The sequence below is a fragment of the Nyctibius grandis genome, chromosome 9 (assembly GCF_013368605.1).
Source record: "Nyctibius grandis isolate bNycGra1 chromosome 9, bNycGra1.pri, whole genome shotgun sequence".
NCBI lineage: Eukaryota > Metazoa > Chordata > Aves > Nyctibiiformes > Nyctibiidae > Nyctibius > Nyctibius grandis.
In genome coordinates, this window is record NC_090666.1 from 16,478,251 (window position 1) to 16,497,888 (window position 19,638).

At 35.0% G+C, this 19,638-nt stretch overlaps 1 protein-coding gene across 1 annotated transcript in view; it reads right to left on the reverse strand.

The window, feature by feature from the left end:
- The window catches only part of UBR3 (ubiquitin protein ligase E3 component n-recognin 3), a 120,261-nt gene that overhangs the window by 31,252 nt on the left and 69,371 nt on the right, over window positions 1-19,638 (reverse strand). The window contains 4 exon segments of the mRNA XM_068407438.1: window positions 7,767-7,852; window positions 13,404-13,540; window positions 14,360-14,560; window positions 16,748-16,858. Coding sequence (XP_068263539.1) covers window positions 7,767-7,852; window positions 13,404-13,540; window positions 14,360-14,560; window positions 16,748-16,858 — 535 coding nt within the window.

The window sequence follows — 19,638 nt, forward strand, 5'->3', positions numbered from 1 at the left end:
CAATTGCAGGACGTGCTCAACGTTCTCAGGGGGATGGGAATAGCTTTGCCTCAACGCATCAGAAAAGCACAGGCATCCAAAGTAACCACCTCTCAGATTACTGCTCACAGTGTATTTTATGGCCAGTTCTCTCCAGGACAGCCCACCTTTGTACGTGGGAATGACAGGATCTGGGTGTAGCTCAAAGTCTCCAAAATAACATTCTTAACAAAATTTCGTAGAACAATATTAGATTTAGAAAGCACAGCAGCAACAAAATTAGAGAATGATAATTATGAAGTCACAACAAAATGAGAATTCCAGGTTTATTGATAACAAATCATGAGAAGTAAACAGTGAAAAGAAAGTGAATATGATCCTGCTCTCCTAATAACTTCATAATAGTTGAGACAGGCTGCATCCAGTTAAAGTGAATAAATATAAAAATCACAACATTTCATTGCACAATGCAACTTATTGCTGCAAGTCATCAGGGGCTTGACAAGATTCCAAGATTTAGACATTTAAGGGGGTAAGATTATTAGAGGCTTTAAAACATCTTTGTATGACTGATATTACCTACACTGAAGCAACTGCCTCAATTCTCCAAACTTACTTAGATGGTCTTTGTTTTCACATAATACAGGGAAGTAATACATGTAAAGCTTATATAAATTTCACATAACACATGTAAAGCTTATATAAAACACTTAATAGAATCATCTAGATTAGCAGTTAGAAATTCACTTTAACTTTGATTCACATTAGCCTTCCTAATTCCATGTCTAAAAATTACGAAAATAAATCTATTGTTCCATGCACTGCTGCTCCTGGTATATTCTTTGCAACTCCTCCTATACCAGCTGTACTTCTCAGGGTTATCCTGTTGTGAGAGAAGAGCAATAAACTCAATTGGAATCGGTACTTTCCAAAGAGCAGCTCAAAGGATAAGACCCTGTCTTTACACTGGGACTGGAGCTATCAGAGGAAGTGTTCTAATGCTGCTCCTCTCATAAAAAACAAACATAATGGGTATTTTGTCTAAATATCCACACTGCCAGCACTAGCACCTGCAGTTGCATGCTGTACTATTCTTAGTATTAAAGCACACTGATTTTACAGATATTGGCAAAGCTCTTAAAATATTCTGCTATGCCAAAGTGCATAAAGCATGAACCTATAAAGGTGATTTCACAGCTCTTTTCAGGTCTAGCATGGTATGCACAGCACAAAAGACGACTAAATTCAGAGAGATGACCAGATAGGGATTTGAAGGGCAGAACTTATAAAAATGCTGAGCTGAACTGACAAAAATGAGTGATTCAGGAAGTTACATGCAAGTGTAAGTTTTGGTCTCACTAGTAATCTTGGTTTGGTCTTCGCCAAAGCGATCCCAAATTTCTACATGAGTTTTGCTGCCTTTTTTCCTTCTTTCCCCCCCGCCCCCCAGTCCCTTGACTGTAAAGTAAACTCTCGCATTACCGAAGTTGAAATCAGAGGATTTTTTCTGTTCTTAATTTCACTTCCACAGTGTATAGCAATGTGCTGTAATAATGATGACAAAGAAAATTAAGGAATTAGCTGACTTTGTTTTGCCTGCAAAAGTCTAGATGATGTGTTTATTCCCCAGTCTCTCTCATATTTATGTTTTAGAAGGACGTAAATAACACATACTGTTGTCATGAAAATCTCTACTTTGCTATTTTGCTCCAGTCTTCTCTTTTTTCATTCTATAAGTTAGTATTTGTATTTACACTGTCAAAAAATCACAAACCACATTGATACAGCAGTTCACTGCAAGTGGAATTCAAAACATCCTTGTCTCAACTACTGTGTGAAAATCTTACCAAGCTAGAGACATTAGGCCCTTCTTCTCCTGAAGTTTGCTGGGACTATGAGAAAGAATGTAGATTATAACAAGAACCACTTGATACAACCAGATGGGACTTGATTGTTAATAAGGTGATTGAGGAATTTTTTTCTCCTTGTAGAGATTTAAATAGGCCACTTAGCAACAGCAGCTGCAAAGACTTGCTGACAGCATCTTCCCATTCATCACTGATCCACTAGATTAGAATCAGTGAAGAAAAAAAATGTGAAGGTCAGGAAAAGCCTATTAAAGCATTAAGACATGAATAGTCTTTACAAAATCTTAAGCCTCCGTTGCTGATGAAGCAGCTAATTATCCTCGACACCAAACTTGCCAGTGTATGAAATAAACTTTAGCAACAGAATTCTAATGGTATCTATCTTTGCCTCTCCCACACTAGGTATGAACGGCATACCAGGCTTTTTAGGAAATAGGATCATCTGTTAGTGAGAAAAACTGCTTTTTCAAAGTTATCATGAATGGATGGGCACCAAAGATCTGCAGACAGCCAGCTCCTAACTAAAAAAAAAAACCAAAACAAAAAAAACCCCACAAAACCAAACCAAAAAGCCCAGATCAACCAACCACAGAAACCCACTGTACCAAGGCAAAAAGTATGCCTGAAAATGACTTTTAATCTTTTTTCTTTCAGTGGCTGCAGAGAGCTGGGTAGGAATCTTTGCAACCACATTCACATTAATACATTACAGGAAGGAGACAGTCACAACTGAGCAATCCATAAAATAATTAGGTTTTTCTTCCTACAGGAATGAACCATACTTAGTGGTTCCAAGTATCTCTGGCCATATTGACAAAATGAGACAGCCATTACTGTCAGTGTGGTTGAAAAATTTGATACAGAAGGAGCACAAAGAGCTTAGAAAACGCTTCATGTCAGGATGACTTTCTGTGCTCGCAAGAACACTAAAAGCACTGATTAAATTGATATTAATATCATAATCAAGACAGATGATACCGCTGAGCCATCTACAAATGCAAAACAGGCTTCAAATGAATAAAAGGAGAAAAAAAACCCCAGACGAAAAAACCCAGGGGAACAATATGGTTTCTCAATGGTTAGAACCATCACAGAAGTTATGAAGGTGCTGGACATTTTATTTAAGGCGAGCTTACACAAGCTGTAAATACTTTTTTGATGTCCACTTGTAAATTAATGTCCTTTCCAATTACTGCAGTTGATGCTGAAATGACAGACTCTACTATCTGTGGGAAGTGTAAGGATAAGGAGCAGGGAAACTGAAGCCAGAGGACAAGGTGATAGAATATTTAATCCTTCCCAAAAAAACCTTAAACAAGAAAGCAACCAGAAAGAAAGAAGAACTATTTAAAAGTTAAAAGGAAGAAAGGACTAGATTATAAATTCATCTATAGATAACTTTTACATTTGTGGAATTTTTCACCCACTATTGCAAGATTACCAGAGTAACACTGACCGAGAAAAGCACACATACACAAGATAGAGAGAGATACAAAAGTCATACACACAAGTCCTAATTGTTCAGCCTTAATATCGTGTTCTGAAGCTGTTCTAGAAATACAAGAGAATGGAAACAAAAAGAAAACATCAGCTCTTTTAAACTTTATAAAACAGAGAAATAAGACCTGTACAATTGTTAAATATCATAATTATCCCCTAAATCCAAGAGAATTTTCAAGGCCATAAACTCTAAAACTGGAATGCAGTCCTTAAAATAGAACTTTTTTTTTTAAGGAGTAAGTAAACAGCACTATTTGCATTTTTTGTTTGCATTCTGTTTAGTAACACACACTCATGCAAACATACATACAAAACTTTAAACCTTTAAATGGCAATTTTACAGCCAAATTTTCTTCACCATTCTTCTTGCACAGACTCAGTCAGTGACACCAACAGCTACATTAATCATTCTTAATTCTGCTTCCCAAGAGCAGCTGCCCTCATGGTGCAATCTACTAAAACAGCTCTTGACCTATTTGTTCCCCCCCACCTTCCCTGATGCTTGCTGCTGTAACAGCTCACCAGGGACAACATATTCTGTTTTCTGCACTATCTAATCACCAAACTTTACAGGTGTTACAAGACTAATACAGAGTGGTATGCTTAATCACAAGAGAGACACCTCATTATCTCACACATAAGGAAAACAAAACCACATTATATTTTACATTACTTCTGCTGGACCTGATATGAATGATATTTGAAAAACAAAAGCAGTAGCAAGACTCAAACAAAACAGTACTCAAGTTCTAGATAAGGTATGGATTTTAAAAATCATTCTTTCCTCACTGCATAAGACAATGAAGAAGCTGAAGGTCCATTTTAAGTGAAACTTTAAAACCAGGATTACCTCCTGGAGAAAGAAATTAGTAAGGAAAGATAACAAAATCTATTCTAGAACATGTATCTAAATAACTGCAATTTTTTAATTCTGAATGCACCATCTCTGAATGGAAGGGGCAATGAAGGAAACTCATTGAATTATATAATGGTTTAGGGAAAACAAACCCTGCTATATATGGAAGAGTAATTCTGCTCCCACTAGTCATATTTAGCCTAATGTCCAATACTAAATATAATAACACTAAATGGAAGTACTGTACAGGTCTGTTCTAGGAGAACTCCATTACCTTACATTAAAAAGGAGTATATTTTAATACAAGATTAAATATGACTAGTTTGCTACATAACAATTTTTACAAAATAAGTACCAATGCAGAACATAAACAGCATGTGAATGATTTAACAATGAATCAATGACATTTATGTCTCCGTGCTGTTTCAAGCAACTACACATTCATATACATTGCGCCTCTTACCTGAAAGCTTTAAAGGCTGCCTTCAATTTTCCTGAAGTGCAAGGTAGATACTAAAAACACCAACATGACTGATTTAGATCTAAATAAGAAAATTTACCATTCTACCCAAAAGTGTGGAAAACAGCAGGTGGAAAACAGCAGGTGCACTGTGTTTAAATTCTGTCCCTACCTCTTCATCAGCAATATGCACTAGAATCCTTAAAGTAATGCAACTGCTAAAGGAAAAAGCACTACTTCCACATACAATGCACACAATAAGCAAAATTACACACCAGTTTAAGAAAGGAACAGAAAAATCATGTAGTAAACAAACAAAATGCAATGCGTCATATGTAGAAATAAACAAACAAAATGTTATCACTTAAAAAAAAAAATCATCAACACGTTTTTCAATTATAGGAAATACTCTACCAATTTCAGATTAAGCCCTTGGGTGCAAGTACATGAAAACAGCCAAATCGTATCACAGAGAAAAAAATTTCTTCTCGTGTTTTCTTCTCTTTCTTCTCTCTAAATATATATACACTTCTGAAGACAAGGATTTAAAACAAACTTTTCCTTACTGGGGTATTTTACTCTTATATAGACAACTAACACACAGTTTAACAGCGGATTTGCTGCTACCAAGAAGTAATGTATTTCATAAACATTTTAAATTTTGTAAACTAACATGTATTTTTAAAAGCAATGGTTGTAAAGTAACACCTTTTTTAAAAGCAATAGTTGATGTAATCTTACTTAGAGCTTCTCGTTAAGAAGACAATTTCCATACTCCTCAAGTGTGAGAAGTATCTTCAACTTTCTATAAATTTAGTTTGTTCCAGTAATCTGATTTGATGAACTGACAACATTGGTTCATTTTCTGAGACATACAGAGTTAATGGCAAAATAGTAGAAGTAGTAGAAAAATAGGTAAGTATGATATATGAATTTAAACAGGACTTAAGTTTGTCTTGTCACAGTAACAATCCAGCATAAGACAATTCTCCATGTATCATTTCCAATTTTGTAATTCTCCAAAAAGAAATCTCTCCAATGATTACAGTATTCTCCATGTATTTCAAGACCTAAGGAATATATATTAAAAATCCTGACTGATCTTTTCACTGGCTGTCAGCAAAAGGTATGCTTCCTTTTAAAATCAGGTCCTAAGTATGTGAGAGCCCTTCTTTATGCAAGATGAGGTTGAAGGGATGGTGTAGTAAGTAGAAAAAAAAAAATTTATTATAGAAACCACTTAGTGTCAGCTACCAGGCCTCAGCTTGGTGGATTTTTTTCCTTTCTTTTTTTCCTTAAAAAACCCCAAACAAAACCAACTGCGAGGTAGTGCCTCCCTTGGTGTCAATGTCAACTGATATAGTTCAAATAGAAACAATGAAGCTATAGAGATGCACACCGAGCAAGCTGCCCAGCACTCTGGTGGTTCAATCATTCTCTGCAAAGTCATAATCTTCCAGCACTTACTTAGTTGGTGATAAAGCACCCTGAGAAAAACCATTATCTTTTATATATATATAAAAAGCTTTTAAATAGGTACATGCAACGCAAATTTAATGCTGATATGACATCAAACATTTCACAGTGTTTTAAGATGTAATGAATGTATTTTATTCCACTTTTATCTTTAAAAAAAGATCACATAGAGAAGCTGAAATCTCCTGACTTTGAAAAACTATCAATAACATAAAAATACGACCTTACAGATTACAGGCCACTTCCCTGCACACACTCCTCTAAACTTTAAAATGTCAAGACTTATAAAGATCTTGTATGGCTCCTAAAGCCATGTGAAAACAGGGGTACAGTCTCATTATGTATAAAGTCATTGTAAATGTTTTCACTTTAAATATTTCAGAGACTTTCCAATTTTAAGCTGAAGTCTTTGCCCTAAGCTGTTCATCGTGGTTTTCCAAATAACATGCCTGTGGAATAGGTAATGCATCCAGTAAGTTGGTAAAAATCAGAGAGAAAGCATCCAACTTACTAGGTAAGCACACAATTTAAAAATATATTATAATCCAAGTAGAAACTATCTGTAGAGCCTTGATTTTATTAAATGCTTCAAAAGTTTGCAAACAGTGATCTAGTGATGTCCTGTTCTACACGTGCATTCTTCAAGAATTTTGCTCTGCTGGGAAAGGGAGGTAATGATGGTGGGGAGACAATGTGCAGTAGGGTTTAAAACTACTTTTCACAAATCACAACACATGAATGAAATCAATTGAACTACATTTCCTGGCAGTAACAGAAGCCTCTTATCCTAGAGAGGATGTGGACAGCAGAGCACGTGATAGGATTTCTTTGGTGGCTCATCATCTCAAATGATGAGGAAAGCATTGCCCACAAATGATGGACCAAAAGGCAGAGGTGGGCCCAAGCGTTCTGACATTTTTACTACTGCATCTGCTGCTACTGCTGCATAAGCTTGATTTAAACAAGCAGTAGTAGCAGCAGTATTCTGGCAGACTTTCCAATTTTTCCTGACAAAAGAAAATGTCCATTCCTAACAGCTTATAGTCCAGTAAAAGATAAAAAGTTTTCATGTTAAGAAACTTCTGTCCACTAGAAGTGCTCTATTTGCCCAACATTAAAGGCTTCAGAATAATGATGATTTGAAAGTTTCTACCAAAGAAAATTTGCAAATCTGTCCTGTCAGAGAAAGAACTAGGGACATCAAAGAGATGGGACATGGTAGCTGCAGGTTTCTAAGTATGAGGCCTAGTCGTGAGCTACATTAGCACTCAGAGAAACAAGTTACTATTACTAGCAACAGCCAGGGTAAAACAAAGCTTTCCTGCTTTACCCTTAAAATACTTCTGGTTTTACTAATAAAAATGTGAAATTATTAAAAAATATTACATGGATACTATGACGATTCCTAAACAGATTATACTCACAACACATGAACAGCTCTCCAGTTAATTTCTGCAGATTAGATTTCAGATTTCTCAAAACGCAACAAAAAATAATGACTCATTATGGCCAAAAAAAGGTTCTTAAAAGAAAAAAGTTGATGTAATTTAGAAAATGTTATAAAGAACTAGTAATCTTTATTCAATATTCTAATGATTTACATTGCACTTCATAACATAAAACTTACTTAAACACGATCTTTTCCCAGCTGTGCTTGCACCTCCTGAACATAAATTGCCTCCTCGATGGACCAGCTCAAGTTCCAAGTTTGTTCTGCAAGAAAAACGTAACTGTGTTGACTGGAACAGCTTTATTCAAGCTTCTACAGACACGAAAGCCACCACAAACTCCCAGCGGACACTAAATAAAAGAATGCTGTGAACTAATCTTAGTGTGAGATACTGCCAAATATGACTCAGAATAAAACAAACTTTATCAAGATATTGCCATATGTGATTTTAAGTGCTTTGATTAGCAAGTACTGTATTAAGAGAGCTGCTACAGTTGTGACTGAAGAATAAAAAAATGCTAATTCTGAGGCTTTTTTCTCTATGCACACATAACTCCTTAATAATAAGGGAATTTATGTGCAAATCTGAGAAGACAATACACAGATTGGCTAAATTTCAATCAATCAGATATGTCTAAAAAGTGTTCTCTTTATTGGCAGGGCTTTCGTTTTGCTTTAAACAAACTGACAGTACAACGGATATGCCATCAAGTAACTAAGTATGAAACCAGTCTAAATTATAATGGAAGCACTGACCTTTATAGATAAGTTAGTTAATAAAAGCGTCAATTCTGAATGAAACCCTCGTATTCACTGCAGCTCATTAGTATGAAACAGGAGTTGTGTCACTGAATCTCTGCATGTCACACTGATGCTTGCTTTCTTAGTATTATTGTGATCTGATACTTAGGCACCAATTGTTTAGGCCAAATGCAATAGCTTTGTTTAATTTTGGAATTGGATGTTTCAGTACTGCATTATCTTTTACCCCCAAGACTTGCAGCAAACAATTTACATTATGTTCTCTGAGAGTTTGTTTTAGTAAGTCAACATACATTCCTTTAATTAAAATAAAGGAATATAATTCTATTATTCTGAAATGTTATTTTGCTAATTTAATCCAAACTGCAAAGCTCAGTCTAAACATATTTTGTCCTGTAACTAAAAATCAAACAATTTTAGGTTCAATATAATGCGACTGAATACATATTAAAATCTATTCTAGAATTTTAGGCATATAATATATCTAAGCTAAGAACACACTCCCACACACACATATATTTAAGAAGCAACTACAGGATGACTATTTTATTCAAAACAAGTTATTTTTTAAGAATTTCAGCTCCATCAGCTTGAAAGAATAATACATTTTTGATATGCAGTGTTTGTTAAGATACTTTCATATGTTTTTAAAATAGTAACATTTCAGAATATTACTATCCCTAAGTTTGCAGCTTATGCCACCCATTTCTGAAGGAATGCTTTAATCCTCTTGACTCAGAAAAGGCAATTTAACATTGATAATGTGCCTGCTCAGAGCTCCATCTGGTTGCTGCTGATAAGGGCATCTGTGTGACAGGGGAATTTTCCACTCTTTAGGCAATTTGCAGTGCTCACTGAACTTCTAAAAATTTACCAGCAAGGAAGCAGGGACAGGGATTTCATATTCGTGGACAAAATAGCAACCGTAGATCAGCATGTGCTAGTTCATCATGGGAATATAAAGGAAACCAGTATGTTTTATTTCTACAAACCTTCTGATAACTAATTTGTAGAAGAAAATTAATGGCAGCCTTCCATTAAAACCAAGATAAGATTTAAATCAAAACCACCACCTGAATGTCTAAGTACAACTTTCTAGATCTAGAATTTTAAATTTCCCTCTCACCAAGATGTACAATTTTACAAAACAAAACACAGGCACAATTCTGAAAAAACTCTTCTTGATACATATGAGGTGTTATATAGTGCTTTTTGCTATAAGGAATATAAGGAGAGAGATTTCTGGAAACATATACTCCATCACACATATCATACCAACTCTCCTCTCCCACACTTCTTCCTTGCCTCCAGCTCTTCAAAGACAGCAGCTTATAGTTCAGCTTTCTTGGAAACGTAAATATTAGCCTTTTCCTCTAAGACATCTCTTTCAAAACATACCTGAACTCTGGCATAAAAGTGCACAGCACAGAAAGCACCTTCTGTGAAACTGCACACTTCTCCTTTATAAAATGTTCTACATCAGGTACAGCCCTAAATCATTTTGGAAAGAGACTAGTGTATCTCCTCCCTAACTCAAGCTCCCTTCTACCTTGAAGACCTGAGTACCATCTGCCCTCTATTGAAGAAAAGCAGAGCTCTCAGTGAAGAGAGCTTTCTCTCATCAATGAAGAAAAACTTGGGGCATCTGGTAGAAGAGCGGAATGCAGAGTGGTCTCTGAAAGCATCCTTTGCTATCTCAGCCCTCTCAACACGAAAGAAAGAGAAGGAGAAAGAAAATCTATATGAGTGACGGTTTTCTCTATCTCGAAATCTTTGTGTCGTTCATTGGAGCAACAAATTTTGTAGAACAAAAGGATTTTGCTCAGCTGTACAGACTCCTAATTAAAAATCAGCCCTCCTTCATCCCTTCTTGTGGGCTTTCATTAAAGGAACTTATTGGGAATGAGGAGGGTGATTGCGTTTTTCTCAGAATTCATATCAGGACAGAGCAGGGGGAAGTAAAAATGCAATGCCCTTTCCAGAAAGAGCACATATTTGGATGGACCTCCTCCTTCTAGTGGGACAGAAGAATCAAGTTAAGCACTACCATTTTTTCCACTTCACTTTACAAAGACAACATATATATATGAAAAAACCCAGATACTGAGACATGGACTGGAAGGAAAGAACACAAGGTTCTTATGTTAGTCTATACATAGCTGACAGCAAAACCAAAAGCTTTGTTTACACAGTCAACAAAAGCACAAGACCTCTTGCTATGCAATACAGAAACAGTCCTCCAAGATACCGCCACAAAGGACAGTCATCAATGCTATGAATGTGGAGCTATTACAGCTGAAGCTAGGCACACACGATTTGTGAATGACACTCTATACTATTCTCACAAGTGTCAGCAAAGGCAAGCAGGGATGCATATGGAAAGGGCGTAAATTTAACAAGGTAAGACTGTAGGGAAAGGGGAGGGAGCTAAGGAGTTGCTCTTCCAGCTGTGCGTGCACATCAGGATGCCAACACCTTGAGTGCCTCTCTTGCCAGGCAAACAGACAGGGGCCAGATCTTCCGCTAGGTGGTAGGGAATTTGCTTGTAATTTCTTTTCTCTGCTACCAGTGACATCTGTCTGGATCAGCAAAAGTGAAGTAAGAAAAGTAAGTTCCTGTTTTCCTGAAGCAGAAAGGATAAACTGGGGCAAGTGGCTACATCTTGTTTAACCAGGAGCATTCCCATTCCAGCATGCAGAAATCCACTTCAAAGGTGGCCTCCAGCTGTAAACTCGCATCTTTTATGAAGACTGCAGCTGATGTCATTTTATGATTGAATATGGAACATGACTTATAAGAAGATTAAGAGTGTTTAATTCACTTGGAAATATATGGGGTCAATATAAATATCATTGCATTCAAATGCTCATTTAAACAGGGGCTACTTACCATCTTAACCACTTTATCTGTATGTTAGATTAAATACCAGGAAGAAATGAATAACAGCTCTAGATGGTCTGACCAAAAACAATGAAATGTTTCGGAATACATGAAACTAGAAATGCTCAAAAGTACCTGACTGGTAAGGAACACAAGGATATCATTACCTCAAAAAGAGTTGGATGGAAATAAGGAAGAAATAGGCTGAATGACAGGAATAACTTCCAGAAAGCAAGTTACTTCAGTCTGTAATTTAAATTGTGGATAGCCCATTGTTTGGGTACATAAACAAAATATACTAAAATCAGACAAAGAAAACTCTCTCAGTCTGGGAGATGAACAGCTCACTTAACATATTTATTTCCATAAATACAAATGGTAAGGTTATATTAAAATGCCTTTTTAAATTTTTTTTTTTTACTCTGTAGTTCTTATGCAATTATCAAGTAGTCGAAGCCTGTAAATCTGGATTACTGAATTGAAAGGCAAGAGAAATTAACCATTCTGTAGCTGATCTGCCAGGCACCCTCATAAGTGATCTTATAAGTTACGGTAACAATATGGAAGGCTGGATCCAACACCTGAAATCCTTCAGCCATGGATAAATGGAAAATTGCTGCCACCAGTCTAACCTAACAAGAAGAGGTCACAATGAGTACAGGCGGCACATCCTAATCTTAGTGATCCTCTCTCCAGCAGCACAAGCGGCAAAGAAATGCTGTTCCAGTTTGAGGTATTTTTAACTCTTGGAATGAAAACAAAAATCTTGGGCTTAGGGCGTTAATATAAAAATCATAAAATATAGATATATTTAAAATATATTTAGCTAGCATTTTTTAAATTATACAACATTACACCCAGATATATAACACCATTTTTGTACCTTAAATTGCATGTCAAGTTATAGTTACAAGTAATCATATTTCTATACGTGAAACAATTTTGAGTCCTTTGTATTTTTGGAAGGATATTAAATTGTATTGACCAAACACATCATTGCTAAAAATCTCAACATTATCTATCCTTGTATAGTATATACCACTTAAAGTAATACAGAATAATCTTTTAACTTGCTATGTATAAAATTTCATTGCTCTTAATCAAGGCACAGTTAAGATACTCTTAAAGAATACAGATAATATTTCTTTTAATAGAATTATACAATAATCTAGGTTAGAAGAGAATTCTGGAGATCAGATGGTCCAACCTCCTGTCAAAAGCTGAGCCTTAGATTTGATTATCCAGAGTCCTTCTGAGCCAAGTCTTGAATATTTCCACTGCTTATATACTAAAGACACTCAGCAACCAGAGTTTATGAAACTGTGGTAAAAAATGCTACTGGCTGATGTCACTTGTATGCTTGCACTTTCTCTACAGTCAGCACCTTCCCTGCAGGCCTCAGTGAGGCAGAATTTAGAAAATTATTTGCTTAATGAGTATTTCAACAACTTCTTATGGGAAAACCCTGCATTACATAAATCTGAACAGATTAACCATTCAGAGCATCTTAACATTAATGGTACAGATGGAAGGAGGGGCTGTTTCATTTTCTTGGAGACAGTGTCTGTGACACTATCAGCTATAAAACTGAAATCAAATATCACAGAGAAAATGCTGGTAGTTTTGATACTTTTTTTTAGAAGTCTTATTCACATGAAGAGAGATTCTTGGTTGCTGATGTATGAAAGGCCCCTTCTGTGACCCCTATTTAAGTAAACAAAACTGATGTCTGATGGAGATATTAAAAACACCCTGTGATTTAAAAACCAGTAACATGGCAGAAATAATCTCACTCTGCTAAACAGTAGTAGAGAATATTTGACAGTTTGGGAAAGGAAGGTAGAAAAAGAAATTCAACATAAAATTTTGATATATGGAAAGCAAAACCTTGAACAAAGAAGAAAACTAAATAAGCAGAAGACAAAATGTTCTCCAGGTTTTGTGGCACTGCTGCATATATTAAAAATGAACAGAGAGGCACATCTTTCCATCTTGCATATGCCTGCATATGAAAATCAGAAAATGTAACCTTGATGTACTATGTACTCAAAAAGTACTTTTTGGAGAGGATGGAATATGTTTCAATGTTGTTTTTTTAAAGAAGAAAATTATCTGGTGACTTTTCATTAGTGAGAAACACAAAAGAAAAAATATAAGAAGAAAAACACCCACCTGGCTACTGAATACATAAACAGAAAATCATTGTCAGGTGATCCAGGACTCTTACTATAATCTGTATACTTCTTCTGTGTGGTACTTCTTATATCTTTCATTACAGATTCCATTTCTTTACTGAGATTGGTTTCAGACTATGAACAAAGACACAAAAGATTAGTTAATTTTACCTGAAGAAATGCAACGGCTGATCGCAAAGCACAGCACTTTCACATTTATAAAAACACATTTGCAGGTTATGAAAAAATATGCATTAAAAGCCAATATTCTGTCTCACAAAAGTGTTATAATATTCTGAAAGTTATTCTGATTTGTTCTGAATATGAAAACATTACTGTTTTGTCCATCTCCTAAGTTCAAGAATCTCACTGCTTGCATTATTTTAAAGTATATTTGCATTGCACAAGTACACAAAAATAACACAAAGTATCTCCCCATCAATACTGGAAGGCTAGACAAATATAATAGAATTAATTCTATTATTCAGAAAGACCTCATGAAGCTTTGTAATATGTAAGCATCTGCAAACTGCTCTTTCTGTAAAACAAATAATCCATACCTTAAAATGTTCTTAATAGACATTCTTTAAATAGCTCCCAGTCACAAGGATATTGGTGCTTTTACATTGTAAAGAAATGATAAATGAGTTTTATATTACATGACTCAATTCTATATAAATTACTATGGAGATAAGTGAAAACGTACTACAATAAAAATTGTATTAATCACATTTTGTCATAGCTTTTTAATAGTTTTAGTAGGTAACGCAGTAAGTACTGTAAATATTTAAAATTTCCTGATATAAAAAAATTAGTATGCTATCTCCCATATCAGAAGAAAATGAAGTTTCCCAGGTTGTCGGGTTTCTAAGAGGTCACAAATGCAACATAATGTAAAAACTGCAAGGTAGAGGCAAATTAACAAGGATCTTTCTGCCTTACACTGATGCTTACTGGGAAAGTTCCCAGCTGTTCTTGAAGATCTTCCACCTCTTGTACAAGATCTTGCATACACTTGTTACTATGACTTTGCCAAAGGCTTCTTTCCACGTTGTTTCCAGGATAACAAGGAAGAACACTGTTAGCAAACTGCCTACAGAGGGGACAGGTAAATTCTCCTTTGTCCACTGAAAAACCCTGGAGGACTTGGTCATTCTAAAAGAAAATAAAGAAGACATAGATCATAATTTTTAGTTTTGATATTTCAGTTGTATAGCTAAAGAACTAAGTCTAAAACCAAAAACTGTAAAGAAGAAAGAATTGGAATAGCTCCTTAGTTTAGTGAAAAAGGTCTTAACTACTAGAGATTGTCTTATAATCCTCCAACTCAACTAATTTTCCTGATTTTTAAGTACTCTTCATTGTCAACAATAACCCCACAATAAACAAGAAATATTTCAATGGGATATTTTTAACCTTTCACATGTGTTGTCTTTCTAGCAGCTCCCATAAAGTTTGAGACTCCCTTGATAAGACCTTTTAATTTATCAAAAGGCAATTTTATTTTCAGTCACAAGAAATATTTGAAGATATTTCTCGGAAGTAGTACAGGCTGAAAAACCTAACCAGGTAGCAAATTGGAGGTCAGCATGATGAAAACCCTGATTATTTCTTCTTTATCATGAAGGATCAAAAAATGGACACAGAAGTACGTGTCTGGGAAGTGGGGACATCTCCCAAGTACTCCTGTCACCAGCAAAGCAACCTGGCTTCAGCTTTATGAATTGCCTCAACAGTTTCCTACTCCTGGGAGAAGAGAACTGCAAAGTTAATAGTGACTATAATTTAAACTTCAACCAATCAGCCCAGAATGCTCAGGCATTCTGGTGAGCCTGCTTTTACATACCTTTCTGGACGTTGATCTCTGATTGTATTACGTAAAAATAAATGTTTTATCCAGATGAACATGCGTCTACATAAATTATTTGAGCACTAAAAATGCTAGGAATAGTAAAAATTATTATGCACTCATCTAGGTAGTAGTAATACATGCTAGGATCAAAAGTTCACTTAAATAATCCAGAAATCTTCAAGAATACAATGAGATAGAATAACAGTTTATTTCGAGTTTAAGTGAGAATCCACCAGAAAAGGGACTTCAGTGTCTATATGATGCAAAAGATTACTTTTCCAAAATTCTGTAAAATGAGATTCTACCATGAAAGCCCAGATTTTACTTAATTATCTTGATGACACAATTACCCTTGAAAGCACCTTTACAGTCATATCGAAAAGAACAATTTATCATGGGATACAATAAAAGTGGCAGAGCTTCCAATTTCTCTGGAGATAGATTTCACAGTATGACCAATGCTGATACTAAAAATACAAAGCATTGCTCATAGTTTTTCTCAAAATGGAAACAAATCAGCGAAACTTATGAAAAAATAAAACTAAAGAAATATCACATGAAGTGATCTTGAATAAAAAAGCAGTTTCATAAGCAACAAGATGTCACCATTTAGTCTTTATTTTATCACACTAAATAATACAGAAAAAAAATGACTGCTTAAAATCTGATGACTTCCACCACTGCTGAGCTTGTGATAACATTCTACAATGCCATTCAGAAGATCTGCAATTGGGCTGCAAGAGGTGGAAGGGTGTGAAGGAGATCAGTAACATCAATACTATTCTGTTTACTCAGACCCTGTGAAAATAAATGGATGTCTTTTCTAGCCAACAATTTCTGAGGCTTGACTAACAAACTGTATTTTAAAACCACATATAGCACTAATTCCCCAAGAGTATTTTCTGAGGAGAAAAAAAAAAATGCATAATTCACAAGAGTTAAACTATTTTAACTCATTTCTCTAAACTGCATGATATACGTAACATATAGCATACGTAACTGAGATTAAAATCTAACTTTTCGTAACTGAATTTTCATATCAGGAACTAACCAAAAGAACAAGTTTATATTTGTAAAATTCCCCTCTCATTTTTTCTTCAGTTTCTCTGTAATTTCTGATACACATTAAACATCAAAGTAGGAATCTACGAAACAGAAATAAAAAGTGTAAGAAATGCTTTGCCTGAAGATACATATCAGAAAAAAAAAAATCCCAAAAAACAGTGATTTAATTTTTTTAAGAACAGGATTAATTTAGTCAAGTATATTTTCTGATATATCAGAAAAACTGAAAGCAAAGTATTTTTGTTAATATTGTGAAGATGTAATAACAGCTTTAGTATCTACAGTTCTTGAAACACAATAAAAACATCTTGCCCATTCATGTAAACTCAATCTTTCTTTCTCTGAATTGAACAGCATAAATCCAATTGATTTCACTAAGAACAGTTCAGAACCAAATAACAAAGACGATCTTTACTTTTACTTACCCGTAAAGATTCCATGTAAGATTTGTGACAATCTATGTGTAAAGTATGACCACAAGTTTGTACATAAACACCTCCTTCCCAGCCTATTGACACTGCTTGCAGGCAGGAACTCTAAAACAAAACAAAAACGATAAGAAGAAAGGACAATAGTATATGAAGTTATAAAGGTATTTAACACAACTTACTTTAAGATTTAAAAAATATACAGATTTTTATTTGCATGCTATCTAATTAAGAGACATATGTTGTGGAAATGAAAAATCTTATTATAAGTATTTACTTATGCTAACTTACATGGCTGCCATTATACTATTCTTTCAAAAAAAAAAAAGCCAAACACAAGTTAAACCTCTGCAGTTCTTAAGATGACTTCTTTAAAGAACCTCTTATATTACAGCATGAAGATGGCTCTAACTCTACCATCTGTTCCAAGTTATCCCATGTACAAGGGCAATCCAATAAATTTCATTCAGTTTTGTGTGTAACCAAAATAAAAAGATGACAGTTATATAATTAAATCCCAATCTGTTATTAAAATTTAGTGTAAACAGGGTTTTTAATGAGTTGTTGAACAATATTGTATATAACACACTATAAAGGGAAAAGAGACCAAATACTTGTTTAGTGAATTGACTTTTATACTAGGATCACTTTGAAAACATTGGCCTTATTCAAAGACTGCACTTATAGCCCACATGTCAAAAATAAATTTACCTCACACGTAGTTCTCAGAAAATAATGAACTGAAAAAAAAGAGTCACCACTGGCAAACTTATGATAAGGAGTTCTAGAAAATTCTCTTGCCAAATACCTAGCTATAGTCAGTCTAATTACTAAATCTCCCATTTTCCAAAAAAATAATTTCATACACAGACTGAAACGTACATTCTGGTTATGCTTTTAAAGAACAGATAAAGATTTATGGCCACCGGAACTGGGAAGAAATTTTTAGTGTAGACACACCCTAAAATGGTTTTAATGTATGATGCAAAACCAGGGTACTAAGAAAACCAACTCTGATACTTGCATTTTCTCAGGATGCCCTAGCATCTCATTTTTTTTCCTGCATATGAGCAGGAAATCAAAATAAAATTACAAATTCTAGCTACAAGACATGCTCCTGTTTACCTTGCCTCAACCTGGTATTCATTATGTGCTATGACTCTCTCAGGCCATAGAACAAGAAAAACTTTCTCCTGCTGGCTCCTGCATGATTTAGTAGACTGCACTATTAGTAAGGCACGGTCGTATGATACACCTGGATAAGCCCCCCCAGGACAAATGTTCCATTCAGGAAAAGCATTATTTATTGCATGTGTTTAATGGATACTTAGTAGCATTTGCAAAAGAAAAAAAAAAAAGCAAACACCCCAAAAGTCTTTGCAGAAAGGCTCTACTCTATTACTCCTGAGTTCAGAAATAAAGGAGGCTCCAAAGCAAGCCATAGGAGCTTTGCTTTGGAGCACCTATAGCAAGTTATTGATTACAGAGTACTATGTGATTCCGAAAATAGCCCTAGCAATCTAGTATATGAAGTTTTATCTCAAAGTCCTTAGACATACATCTCCATATTAAAAATAATCACTGTCAGTGATTTTTCCTTTAATGGGCAAGAACTCTACTCCCTGACAGACAGCAAGCATCAAACTTCAGCTAAGAAAGTACAAAAGGAATCGCTATGGAAAGAATTGTCCTGTTTTGCCCAATCTGCACATAGCACGTAGCTTTTCAATATTATTCTTCTCTTCTAGTAGAATAAGCTAGATCATGTTTCATAACTTAAAACTTTCACATCTAAGTGAAATTATTCTCTTGCCTCCTGAAATCTGTTGTTAGAGGAAGGACACTTACTGGGAAGGACACAGTTGGTAAAACAAAAGGATTTCTTATTGCATAGCTCAGCTGAACAAAGACACTCAAGACACTAACAGCTGTTTCCATTTTGTGCCAAAAGAAATTTAAGGGTTAGTTCTTTCATGCAGAGACATTTTTTAGCACAGTAGTGACCTGGAAACTTGAAAGCAAAAGTAGCTAATTCAAGTAATGTTTGAATCAGGACTGGAATTTTTGAAAGCAGGATGCATTTGCTCATTGCATTACAGTGTATTTTAGACTAATTTGTTGGTAGTGTTACTGCACAGAAAGGGAAGTACACACTGCAGTGAGATCAAGTTTTTGAGTAACTTTTTGCTTGGAACTCCTTCCATTTGTAGCATGCAAACATGCAAAAATAAAGCTACAGTATTGCTTCAATGCTTTTAGTTACTTCAGCAGGAAAAAATATTAATTAACTATTTGAAACAATAAACAAACATAATCAAGGTCAAAAGAAGAGCTTGTCCACAGATTCTTTCTGAACTAAAATATCTTTTAAAGATGTAAGCAGGAAATAATTTCTGAACAAAAGTTTTACTTCCTAGCAAGGAAATGCATAATATTTGCTTCAGGAGAAGATGCTTTTCTGAAAACATTTTTAAAACTGTATCAAAACAATTATGAAATTTACTCTAAATTAATCTACTCTACATAAACAGGCTTGGTTACAGTTGGCAAATTTCAATTTTCTGTGGATGACAGAGTATGAGCAAGCTAGCAATCGTGTCAAGAGTAAAAATTGCCACAGTTTTTCCTCTTTAAAGCCAAAGTTCAAGCTTCTAAAGGCTGATTATTTAGTTAGATCTTCCTAAGAGCTCATATGTCTCCTGGGGCTAGTCTATAGGAGGTTATTTAGGGTCATAGGTTACATATTCTTCTCCCCCAGAATAATTTCTCAGAACAGTTACATATTATCTTACATGGCTGTTTTATACACTAGCAAGAAAGTCACAGGCAGCACTTCCACAAAGGCCTACAACTGCCCAAGTCCTGTTAAGCAACAAGAATTGGCTTTC